We start from the raw sequence: 12,594 nt of genomic DNA on the forward strand, positions 1-12,594 counted from the left end.
TTTTCAGGGCTAATGTATAAAGCTGCGAAGACGTTTCGAAGCTGGTCTAATGAAACCTTTTCTGAACTAAATTCTCCCGTACTTGATGCTTAAGAATAAGACGTCCATCTTCAATGATACATATTCAGAAAGCCAACAGCCACTGAAACCGAAAAAAATCTAATAATGTAGAAGATCTAGAAGCATGGGTTAGACAACTCAAACAGGACGCCACTATTGACACCCAGCATATAAAAACAGCGGTGGAACAGTCCCTTGCTGATTATAAACTCTTGTATGTCTGGGAGGCACACAAAACGTCTTAATTAGATAGAGGAATCAAATGTGTAAAAAGAAACTAAGATCCAGCCTAGCGTCAATTGAACGACAGATCGAATTCCATGAACAGGAACTAGGCAAACAACAATGGGGACAGATCTGCGATGGGCTAAACGGCCAACTTGGGACCAAAAGAGCCTGACTTCTGCTGAGACTCCTCTTAAATCCCCACGCTCACTAAAACAGCAAGTAGATCTCACATGAATCAAATCATACACTAATACCAAGGTACAGATGCAGATCTGCTAAGCGAACTCCGAAGCAGGTATCTCAATACCGGTAGCAACCCCAATGCCACCTACGAGTACAAAAGGATTCCTAATGAAGACTTAGAGAGATCGCGGAAGCGGAAATTTGGGTCGTGATTGGCCATTTACGTACTACCTCGGCGCTAGGGCCAGATGACGTAACCAATAAAATGCTAAGAAACGTATACCTAAAGTAACGCTCAGTAATTAAGGACTTAATGAATGAATACTGGAACAAAGGTGAACGTCCGCAGTTGTGGAAACACGCGAAGGTTGTCTTTATTCCTAAATCCAAAAAGAAACTAAGCATAGAGGACTTGAGGCCCATCTCTCTTAAATCGTGCTTAGGTAAAGTTATGGAACATGTTATTCTCAATAGGCTTCAGAACTACGCAGAAGAGAATGACCTTCTGCCCAGCTCAGTGAGTGGCTTCAGAAGTCAACTCAGGACGTAATGCTTCAGTTGCATGCAGAATTAATAGATTCCCCTCACAAAACCGGAACCAAAGCGATTCTTGCCTTGGACGTCGACAATGTCTCTCATGAAGCCATTCTCCAAACTCTCGCCAACATCAACGCGGGGAACAAAACCTTTAATGACATTCGTTCCTTGCCTTGGACGTCGACAATGTCTCTCATGAAGCCATTCTCCAAACTCTCGCCAACATCAACGCGGGGAACAAAACCTTTAATGACATTCGTTCCTTTCTCTCGGGAAGGACTGCGGAGGTAATTATCGCAGGACTTAGATCGGACAAAATAGCAATAGGAGACAGAGGAACCCCGCAAGGACGCCCTCTCCCCCTTCTTATTCAACCTAGCACTGATAGGTCTGCCTCCCAGACTTGAAAAAATCAAAGATCTTCAACACTTCCTATATACTGACGATGTCACTTTGTGGGTAACGAAAGGTTCGGACGCTCAAATAGAGGAAACACTTCAAGAAGCAGTGAATGTAGTCCAGTAATACTCGAACCAGATTGGGCTGAAATGTTCACAACCTGAACTACTAGCAGTCAGAAGGAAAACGCAAAACAAAGGAGACATAAAAGTATGCCTGGACGGACTACCCATACTTACAGTCGATACTGTTAGAGTACTCGGGATCTATATTCAGAGCAATAGGAAGAGCAATGCTCCTATAAACAGGCTGGAAATGACTGCAACAAATCACTAGACTGGTACACAAAGTAACGGCAAGAAAGAGAGAAATGAAAGAGGCTGTAATTTGTCGTCTTATACATGCCTTTGTTGATTCAGATAATCAGTCCCTTATCTCCGCCTCATTCAATCTTACAAGGAGAAACTAGACTCATTAGAAGCACCTACAAGGCTGGGATAGGTCTACCCAGAAGCACTTTAACCGAAAACCTTCTCTCATTTGGGATAAACAACAGCTGATCACAGCACATAAGACAGCACAGCTACAAAGACTAACGAACTCTAAAGCATGCAGACAAATTCGCAACCCCATGCGAATTGATGCCGAACCACTAGCCAACCACCCAGGCCTACCAAGAGGAGTGCGCGACAAAAATGTCTCCAAACCTTTGCCCCAAAACATGCATCCCTCCTTCCATGAAGGCAGGAGGAAAGCTAGGTCTAGGGCCCTCAACAAAAAAAATACCGAAATTACGATGAGTGGTGTATACCGACGCCTAGGACTATAATATGGCTGAAGGTGCCTTTGCCATCTCTGTAATTAAGCAGTCCTGTAACGTCAGTAAATTCGTATCAGCCACTTCGGTCAAAGTCCGCTACTCGCACCAGGCGGCAGAAGCCGCAATCGCTTTAGCCATCGCTACAACAGATGCGGACATAATTGTCAGTGATTCAAAAACTGCCATACATAACTTCTAGCGTGGCAGAATGTCAAATACTGCCAGAAACGTCCTCGCGGATATCAGACACGACAGGGAGATAGAACTCGTATGGACACTCGCCCACTCCGGAAACCGAGGCAGTGAGGTTGCCCATCAACCCGCTCGAGGTTTTGTCTGTCGAGCGGTGAGACCTAATGCCGAGGAACTTGAAATGGAAGGATTGCTCACATACAGCGACCTTACACAACCCTTCAAACTCTCTAGGAGAGTATACCCACCACCACACAAATCCCTAACAAGACAAGAAATTGTTTGGAGGAAACTACAAAAGAACTCCTTCCCTAACCCTGCAGTGTACTCCCACATATTTCTGGGCAGCATCAGCTCATCCTGCACTAAGTGCAGAGAGAAAGCCGACCTCAATCATATCCTATGGGAATGTTCAGAGGACCTGCCTCCCAAGGCTCTCCTGGGAGGAAGCGCTGCGTAACGCGAGCCCCGATATACAATTGGGCGCCGTGTACCGCGCTGAAAAAGCCGCCGCAAGCCAGCAGCTAACGGCCGCTTGGTTCTTCCACTAAGACCCAGTAAGACAATAAAATTTCCTCTCTCGCTTTCTCTCTATTGGAATACTTCTGTTGTTTTTAATTTGTGGTATTGGTGAAAGGAGTGATAGTTTGTAGCCAGTTTCACACTGCAACTGATAGCTGATAAAAAGGAGATGAAAAACAATATGCTGACAGTGGATTATGAAACTTCGAGCTCTAAATGTCGCGGAGGTCGTTTGTTTTCTACCACCGATGCTGGAAGAAACGAGAAGGCCGCGCAGTCTATTGATGCGTGTCCTTATCTCTATTAGGTTCGCCAGCGTAGCGCGACAGCCCATGTGTTAACTGTAAGCCAATAAGTCTTGATCTGTACTGTAGGCATCCTTGCTCCCGGTTCTGTTTTTTCACCCACAGACCAGTTACAGGTCCCGGTGAGCGTTACTTCACAGCAGCTCTCCAGGCCGCCGAAAGGGAGGCCACCGGACACAAGGAAATTCATGGCCTGCCCTTGTGGATGTGGGCTTCGTTGTCCGTCGGTCAGCAAGAACGGATTGGGGCAGCGTCTGACATAAGCGGTTTGAAGAAAGGGGACAACTTGCGCTCCCGGCCTTTATACTCGACGGCCATCCAGGGCTGGATCGAGTCCGCCAGAGAGTATAAAAGCCGGTTCCCCAACTGGCCCCGCGATGACTCGCTGCAGCACCGGCACCTCTACTTTTCTAGTCTTTCCCACTACGACTACTGGTGGAACTCGGTTTTCCTTCAGATGGGCGCTATTGCCGAGCCACTCTTCTACCTAGATGCCTCGCTGTCGGCAGCCAATTACGGAGGGTTGGGATTTGTGGTCGCCAAGCAACTGGTCAAGGCGTTCGATTTCCAGGTGTGTGAGAGATGTGTCGTCCATTGTTGCTCTTTAAAAAAAAATCGGTATATTTTACTTCGATGAAGTCATGTTTCAGCGTCCGCGGTCACTTTTTCTGTGCCCTCCCTCAGCTCTGGCTTTTCTTTTTGCTGGCTTTTATTGCTTTTATCGTTAGACGGAACGTTTTCCTTCAGATGAATGAGGAATTATGGTCTCTCATCCTACCCCTGCCCAACCTAAACTTACACCCTGAACCTTACTGTGCAGATGATGACTTACTTATGGGCTGGGGTGCTCCAACAATTCTGTACAGCGTATACTGATCGTAATGAAAACAGCACAAATGGAAATCGTACCCTACGCCCTTACAAAGTTATGGAAAAAGTCCGACAGGAATTCATTTTGCATCCTAGTTTTCCCCAACATTCGCAGTCTAGCAAGGGTGGGCATGCGGTGAATACCATTTTAGAATTTGTATTAGCATTTCACCCGTCTTATTTCGCTTGTGAAATGTTTGCTAGCGCGATTAAAGCAGTGCATTCGACGTCATTTGCCGACAGATCTTTCGCTAATGACTGTTTACTAAACAGTATGTATGCGATATCTGGGAAACAATTTAAGTGATTAGTAATCATGCGAGACTGGAGATCCATGCAGGGGGCGCATGAATCACCAGAAAACAGAAGCCCTTAAAGGCATAGCTTAAGTGTCCATCTAATTTTGTTTTGGAGGGGCAAGGAATACCACAGTGAATGCTATCATGGGTTCGGTTTAGCCGCGTGGCTCTGCAGTTTATCGTGAAATATACGACATCCCTCAACCGTTTCGACGATAGAAGAGGAGTTCTTAGCCACGACCAACTGCTGCCGAACTAGGGACAGGACAGCTTGCATCATAGCGGCTGCCACAGAAACTGCGTGTAGGGGAAGTAGGAAGAAGCTTAGCGCTTTAGATAGGGGGAGGAAGAGACTTCTCATTGCCGCTGCAGGCCCTGGGTAGAGAGGCAGCAAACATCGTAGCACAGCTGGCAAATGTAAAACGTCCGTGTTGCAACGCTGTTGATTGGCTTCTGCAAGGAGAGAGAAAAGCTGGCCAAGTAATCCACGTTGCGGAGTATGTGACGTGAGCGGTAAAGTCACTGCCATTGAACTGCCGGTAAAAACTGCCAGTCGCCCAAGAGGTGCGCCGAGGAGCGTAGGTAGCAGTGGTGCCCGTTGCTCTAAAGATAGTGTGGGATTCCACGTCGGACAATCGGCGCTCATCTATGTTGGTGCCTGCACGGACCACTGAAGAGCCAAAGAGCGAGCGCGCCCGCCCGGCGGCTAATGCCATGGAGCTGTTTTTGACATATGTGCTCAGACGGTAAGCTTAGCTAAACTAATTTGAACGTGACAGAGTTAAAGGCCCTGTTCTTTAGGAGATGCGGTACGGGCATTACTCAGGCAGGTGGAATGTGGCGTTGCACTGGTTGGTCGGAGGGTTTTGTGACGTCGCAAGAGAAGATACCAGCAGGTGCTAGCAGCTCCAGCTTCACCTTCGAGATGTAAGGATGACATTGGAATGCAGCTCAGTTCGTCTTTAGTTATTTCAACGTTTTACAATATTGATGGACTCCCTGATAATAAGCTGTAATGACAGCTACCAGGTCAGGAAGCCGACGACAGGCAACAGTGACAGCAGCAGCGTGCTTTGGAACAGGCATTGTCTGTTAGGCGGAGAACTGTGCCTTTTTCTAGTTGTGCAGTACTTTCTAGTTAGACACGCTGCCTCCAGACCACTCGGGCACGTTTATGCAGCTTACTTAAAAAGCGTGGATTTAGTTCTATTTCGGCTGTTCTGTAACATATTGAGGTATATTAAAAGAGTGTGTGATGTTACAGGGGGCACAAATATATTGCTAATTGACTGATAATGAAGCGCTTGCATGCGAACGAAGATCCGCAAGGGGCAACAGCAAATGGGAGCGGTTAGAGAAAGACGGAGGAAATGTCACCAAAATACTAAAATATTCCAGTTACACTATACTGAAAACACGGCTCGGTGTAGTTCGCTTCAACTTTGCAACTTATCCCAACTTCTCGGTGAGAACAGTGGTTTCAGGTGTAAGCCACACATAAGCGGAAAAAAACATGTCACCACGCTGAAACACCAAAATGGTTCACCGCGATACGATGCCTCAGTGCGTTGTTCCGATGATACGCAAGGATGCTAAGCAAAGTTTGATACAGATAGAATGAGCGAAATGTTGTTCCTAAAGCTGCGCTTTGCTTGCTCCCTTTTTTACTTTCTTATTAGCGCGGAACCCGGCTAAACTCCAAGCGCCAGTCCGGCAGCTGGATATCCCCTTCCAGCGTCTCGGACTATGAGAGCAAGATAAACTGCGCCAATGGCAGCAACCGGGCGCTGGACCATATTGCCGCGCTGGAGATAGCGTTAGCCGCCGCCTTTGGCCCTACAGATGCAGGGCAAAAGGAAACTGCGGAACGGGACGACCCGGGAAAGTGGCTTCCGAGTAAGGGCGAATTCTACTCCTCGGAGATGGTCTTCTTCCTCATCTACTGCCGGGCCACGTGCGGGTCTACGAAGCTGAACTGCGGCGACGTCCTGAAGCACATGGCTCGTTTCGGTAGAGCGTTCAGGTGTCCTAAGAACTCCCCGATGCGGTCAGGCATAAAATGCACCTTCTTTGGAAAATGATCGAACTGTGAAATAGACACCCCATATCATGATGCCATAGAGCTGATGTTGTTGTAAAGACAATGAGACATCTCGGCGCTGTTTAGGGCTTTTCGAGCTTTTATTCTCCTTATCGTCCCCACCGAGGATGTCGTATTAAACAGATTCTTTAATGAGTTCATCCCGACAAACTGTTCGGTACAGTCTTCATGCTGTTCTGTGCATAGGTACTGCAAACAAGGTTCTGGTGCTTCATTTAGTGTTTCGTACGCACCGGGTTTGCTTCCCCAGGTAGAGAAGAGCGAATGACTAACCGCAAATGTTGGCAGCGGACGTTACATTCTGCGAGAGTTCGAACAAGTTCTACTGAATTTTTGAGCATTTCGAGAGCACAATGTGTGCATTTGATAGATAATAGCGTCATTCTGCGCAGCAAGCATGAGCCCCGCCTTCTCACTTGAAATTAGTGCTGCTCATGGATTGTTTCCGCCCAGGTGGATGTAGTCCTGTATTTTACAGTGCGCACAGAGACTACATAGGCCCTTAAGTAGAGAGCGTTCTTACAGTGGAGCCTATGTGAAGTGTGTAATTGCGTTCATGTTCAAGACTCTGATATATGCATTAGTATTTTGCGTTAATATCCCTTTATAAATCATTGTGATCAGATAAAATGTTTTTTTTTTTTGTCTATTAGGGAGTGAATGAAGCCAGGGCTGGTTGAGGGAGGAAAGACTTGCCCAGATGATATGAGTGCAGCAAGTGATCGAAACTTGATTCGATACGCTTCTGATATAGGACAGTTACCTTCTCCCAACTCCCCCCTGACCACAACCGCGATCCTAAAAGAGCTGCTCCTATGTTCGTCACGTCAGATTGTTGGTTCAACTGTGAATTCTAACCCGACAGCATTAGAGGACCTGTTAAACCCAGTGGCGTCCGACGTCCTTCGGAAATAATTATTCCAGATTCTGAAAATGAAGTGTAGTCAGCAAATCTGGACGGGGTCCAAATGAAATAAACCGTGGTGAAAGGGCTCCTGAGATGGGGGCAATTCATAATGCAACTAAATTTATTTATTTAATACTGTCGACCCCATCTCAGGGATCGTAAAAGGAAGGGCACTCGAATGCATAATAAGGTACAAGTATAGCAATGATGATTAATCAGAGTACATATGAAAACATTACAAAAAATTATACATCAGCAAATACGCATAGGAGTTCAAATAAAATGAGAAGCATGCTACAGTAAATAGGCGGACGAGTAGTTATACTACAAGAGAAACAAGAAAGGGAGCAGCAAATTCGCAACGACATAAGAACATAATATTTACTTAGCTGTAAGTAGCTCACTTTCAACATGTGTAATAAAAGCAATTAATATTGGAACTACTAACAGTTCTTGTGTCCAATGTGTTCATTTCGCGTGTACACGAGGAAAGCACGAATATTAGAAGTTGTCAGTACGTAATGAAAACACGTTTAGTGTGTGTATGCCCTTATTACGTGTTTGCCACATTTCTGATTTTAATATTTTTATTGAAGTGTTGATATTTAGTGAATAGAGTACGGGTTGGAGGCATGCGGCTATTAAACTTTTACGTGATGTCACTGCAATAACACCAACAGGTAACACGTTTGCGCTCTGCAGAGCTCCTCAGGATGGATACACTCGGGACTAACTTTCTAAACCTGCCATTTCATTCACTCCTGTTACTGTTACCATTGACGAGGATCTGCCTAGGCTCCAAGAGCACGTACCGCACTCAGATCTCCCATCCCAGAATAACCTTTCTCTTACCATATCGCCATACTGGAGCTCGCCTTAACCGTAGCCTTCGCTTTGCCGGAGGTGGGAATACAAGCGTCGGACGGAAGGAGACGACCCACGGAAGTAGCTTCCGGGTCAAAGTCAAGTTTACTCCCTGAAGATGGTCTTTTGCTCGTCCACTGCCGGGCCAAGTGCGAATAAACGACTCTCAACTTCGGGGACGTTCAAAGCTCATGGCTCGCTTCAGCAAAGTTGAGTTGAGCTGGTTTAATGGCACGTAGCCTATACTACCTATCGTGCGCCAACCGCAAGGTTTAGCTGTGAAAGTCATCCAAGGAGTTGTTTCGAAATAATACGAGAGATTTAAAAGAGCTCTTTGCTTCTTTTAGGAATGAAAGATGTCAAGTATTGACGAATGAATCTTGTCCTAAGAGTAGACAGCGATGAAAAGCAATGAGTCTACCGAATAAGTCTGGTCAGCTTCCGTGATTCCTTTTTCCAAACTATTGAACTGTTCTAGGCTGATATCACTTATCTGTTTGAGGGTTTAGCGTTAAGCAGATTGTCTGGATAAAGCTTTACCTCCAACCCCCCCCCCCCCCTGCAATGCCTCAACAAATTTCGAGAAGTTACTTTTAGAATGTAACCTATTTTAAATAGTTACCAAGCCCACCCGCGACACCAATAAATTAGGCATTTTTACAATTGCCCCTGAAAACAGTCAGCAGTGTCATTTTTCGAGGATGATGTAGTGACCATAATTTGACCCAGGTGACTCTTGACATACAGGCGTTGCGGAAAATCAAATTCGCTATTACAAAAGAACATATTACAATGCTTTTAACGCAGATCTCCAAACATTTTCTGACAGTATAATGCTCCATGGTTTCATTAACAGGTCTGTCAAAGGTAACTGGTTCTTTTGTTTTAGAGAAAAACTGACTTGGTGCGAAAAATGTATTTCTAGGCGATATAAACAATGATAGATCCAACCCTTGGTTCACAAAAAGAAAGAAATCAGCGAATGAGAAATAAGGAAAAAAAATTCTCTGTACAAAAATGCAAAACGCGTGATTTATTCTAGTCCTCGGAATAAGAAGTAAAACTACCTGAATATTGATGTTCTGTTCTTTGCGGCGATAAGGAGAAATATTTTTCACGAGTCCTTTTTTGAACTCCTCAAGAACAATCTGAGAAAATTATTGAAGATAGTAGGTGAGCGTAGCATAAATAACGACATTTCGATACATGGCATCATCAACATTTCTTATTATTATGTTGACAGTCGAAAAGTATTTATTCTTTTTTAACATCAATATCCTCTTCCCCACGTATCTGAATTTGATTACCCATAGATTTCTTCGCTTGAAATGGCGTTAGATGGTATAGTCCGCTTAATCACTCACCTTATAAGCTATCCTCTTCAAGTGGCATTGATGAATTCAACTCTAAAATACTTAAAAGTACTATTTCCGCGTCCAGTAATACCTTACTTCGTACCTTTCGGCAAGTATTATCAACCGGCATGCCCCCTTGCGACTGGAAAATGGCAAACGTGGTACCAGTTTACAAAAGTTTACCAGCCTTTGGCTAGGGGTCCAAACGTTGTTGACACATTTGAATGATAAATAAACCACTTGAATTTGATTTTGAAAGTGACAATAAACAGTCCCGTGAAAGCTATCGGCCAATTTCACTAACATGTATCTGTTGCAAATTCTTGAGCACATCATCACGTCTCATATTTATGGTCACGTGGAATGTAATAATTTATATTTACCAGTCAACGTGGAATTAGTAAAGTGTTTTTTCTGCGAGTCAAAGCTTTTCAAATTATCTTCTGACCTTCGTTCCAACATGAACTACAACTTCCAAATGGATTGCGCCTTTCCTCGCAAAATCATTTGACCACGTAAAACACTGTCGCCTAAATCGAAACTTTCTGCTCCCAGTTCAGACTCATATCCGCAACTTCCTTCTAATCACCAGCAGTTCACAGTCGCCAAAGTGTGCAAGCTTCCAATCCAACAGACCAGATAGAATTGACAGAGATATCAAAGCTAATCAATAATCGCAAAGTAGCCGATATAAGGAAGTATAACATGGAGAAAATTGAGCACGCTGTAAAAAACGGGGTAAGTCTTAAAACGACGAAGAAGAAATTGGGCATAGGCAGAATCAGATGTATGCGTTAATGAACAAGGCGGGCAATGTCTATAGCAATGTCTATAGATGTATGGAAAGCGTTCTATACTACTGATCTCTGCAGTAGCCAAAAAAGTCAAGGCAGTAATGAGAGTGGCGGTAACGAAATGCAGTCAGACTTTGCGCCAGTGACGAAGGACGAAGTTAGGAAAGCATTCGAAACTATTAAATGGGGGAAAGCAGCTGGAGAGAATCAGGTAACTAGATTTGTTGAAGGATGGGGGGGAGGTATCGTGGCAGAAAAACTGGCCACTCTGTATACGCAGTGCCTGGTGTCATCGACGGTATCGAAATCATAGACGAACGCAAACATTATCTTAATTGATAAGAACGGAGACGCTTTGGACTTGAAAAATTACAGAACAATCAGCTTACTGTCTGTTACATATAAGGTATTTACCAAGGTAATCGCTAACAGAATCAGGACAACCTTAGACTGCAATCAAGCAAAGGATCAAGCAGGTTTTCGGAAACGGTACTCTACTATCGATCATATCCATACCATCAACCAGGTGATAGCATTTTTCTATATATATAGAGTCTGCACAGCAACCATAGTTCTGCATAAAGAAAGTAACAAACTTCCTATAAAGAAAGGTATGAAGGTGTTAGGCAAGGAGACATATTCTCCCCGGTATTATTCACAGCTTGCTTAAACGAAGTATTCAGAGACTTGCGATGGGAGCAGTTAGGGATAAGGGTAGATGGAGAATACCTCAGTAATCTGCAATTTCCCGATGACATTATCTTGCTAAGTAACTCAGGGGATGAACTGCAAAGAATGATGACCTAGACAGGAAAAGTAGAGATGTAGGCTTGAAAATCAATATTCAGAGACTAGGGTAAGGTTCAAGAGCGTAGGGAAGGAAGAGCAGTTTACGTTAGGTAGCGAAGCACTGAAAGTAGTTGGTGAATATGCCTACTTAGGACAGGTAGTAACCGGAGAGCTGGACCATGAAAGGAAAATAACAAGAAGAATAAGAGTGGGATGAAGCGCATTCGATAAGCACTCGCAGATTATGACTAGCAGCTTACCGGTATCGCTCAAGAGGAAAGTATACAACAGTTGCATCTTACCTGCACTTACCTATGGGGAGGACAACGCAGAGGGCTATGGGAAGAAAAATGGTAGGGGTAACATTAAGAGATAGGAAACGTGGAAATCTAGGGGAAATTCTAGTGAGAATTCTAGTGGAAATCCAGAAGAAATGGGCATGGGCAGGACGTGTAGTGCGAATAGAGGATAACCGATGGTCGCTTAGGGGAACAAACTGGATTTCAAGAGAAGCAAAGCGTAGCAGGGGGCAGCAGAAAGTTAGGTGGGCTGATGAGGTTAAGACGTTCGCAGGTGTGAAGTGTTTTCAGCTAGTACAGGACCGGGTTAATAGGAGGAATATGGGAGAGGCCTTCGCCCTGCAGTGGGTATACTCAGGCTGATGATGATAATATAAACATATGATTTTGTACACCGGGCACAAAGCAAAAACTTCACAGGCACTTCAATTGGACAAGCGGCTGGAGGCGCCTCTCTTCTGGTCGAGCCTGACAGCCCAGTGCGGCATAGTACTGCAGGCAAGAACAATAGCACAGCACACATAATGAGTACTCCACTGGCTGCCCAAGTCGGGCAACTCCACCATTTTTCAATATGAGAGTATGTACTACTACTATTACTACTAAAACAACTCCTCCAGATATTAGAGATAACATTCCTCATTTCAACGCAGGATGATAGCAATGCGCGAGAGCGATAAATGAAACGGCCTCGCTCGAGGTATCGGTCGTTTTTACATTTTACCTCTGCCTGTGACAGCGCTGCTCTATGTCCTTCTCCATACTTCTACTGCTCTTCTATTGGCGCCCATTTATGTTCTCTTATATTTATTTGCTCGCCGCCTCCTTCCCTAGCAGTGATGAATACGACGTCGTCTTTAGCGGAGGGGGCAAGTCCGGATCACACTTGCGTTTGGGGGAAGGCTCGAAACGTCTATTAACAGCAGCGTCCCTGCATGACCGCTAAGCGGGATGCCGTCGAGTCAAATGTGCTGCAAAGTGTTGTGGAACATGCTTCCAGTTTCTGGGCTGAATTGAGCGCAGCTAGGACGACATGTGTCAAATGGCTTCATTAAGAGTCACATTCCTTC

General features: G+C 44.9%; 1 protein-coding gene across 1 annotated transcript in view; it reads left to right on the plus strand.

Annotated features, from left to right (window-relative positions):
- Nucleotides 1–6,496, plus strand: part of LOC146193925 (membrane metallo-endopeptidase-like 1) — a 62,421-nt gene extending 55,925 nt beyond the window's left edge. The window contains exons 8-9 of the mRNA XM_084600655.1: nt 3,352–3,817; nt 6,095–6,496. Coding sequence (XP_084456781.1) covers nt 3,352–3,817; nt 6,095–6,496 — 868 coding nt within the window. The remainder of the gene's footprint in view (nt 1–3,351; nt 3,818–6,094) is intronic.
- The last annotated feature ends 6,098 nt before the right edge of the window (nt 6,497–12,594 follow it).

The sequence above is a fragment of the Amblyomma maculatum genome, chromosome 4 (assembly GCF_055883805.1).
Source record: "Amblyomma maculatum isolate TAMU_Amacu chromosome 4, ASM5588380v1, whole genome shotgun sequence".
Classification (NCBI taxonomy): Eukaryota; Metazoa; Arthropoda; class Arachnida; order Ixodida; family Ixodidae; genus Amblyomma; species Amblyomma maculatum.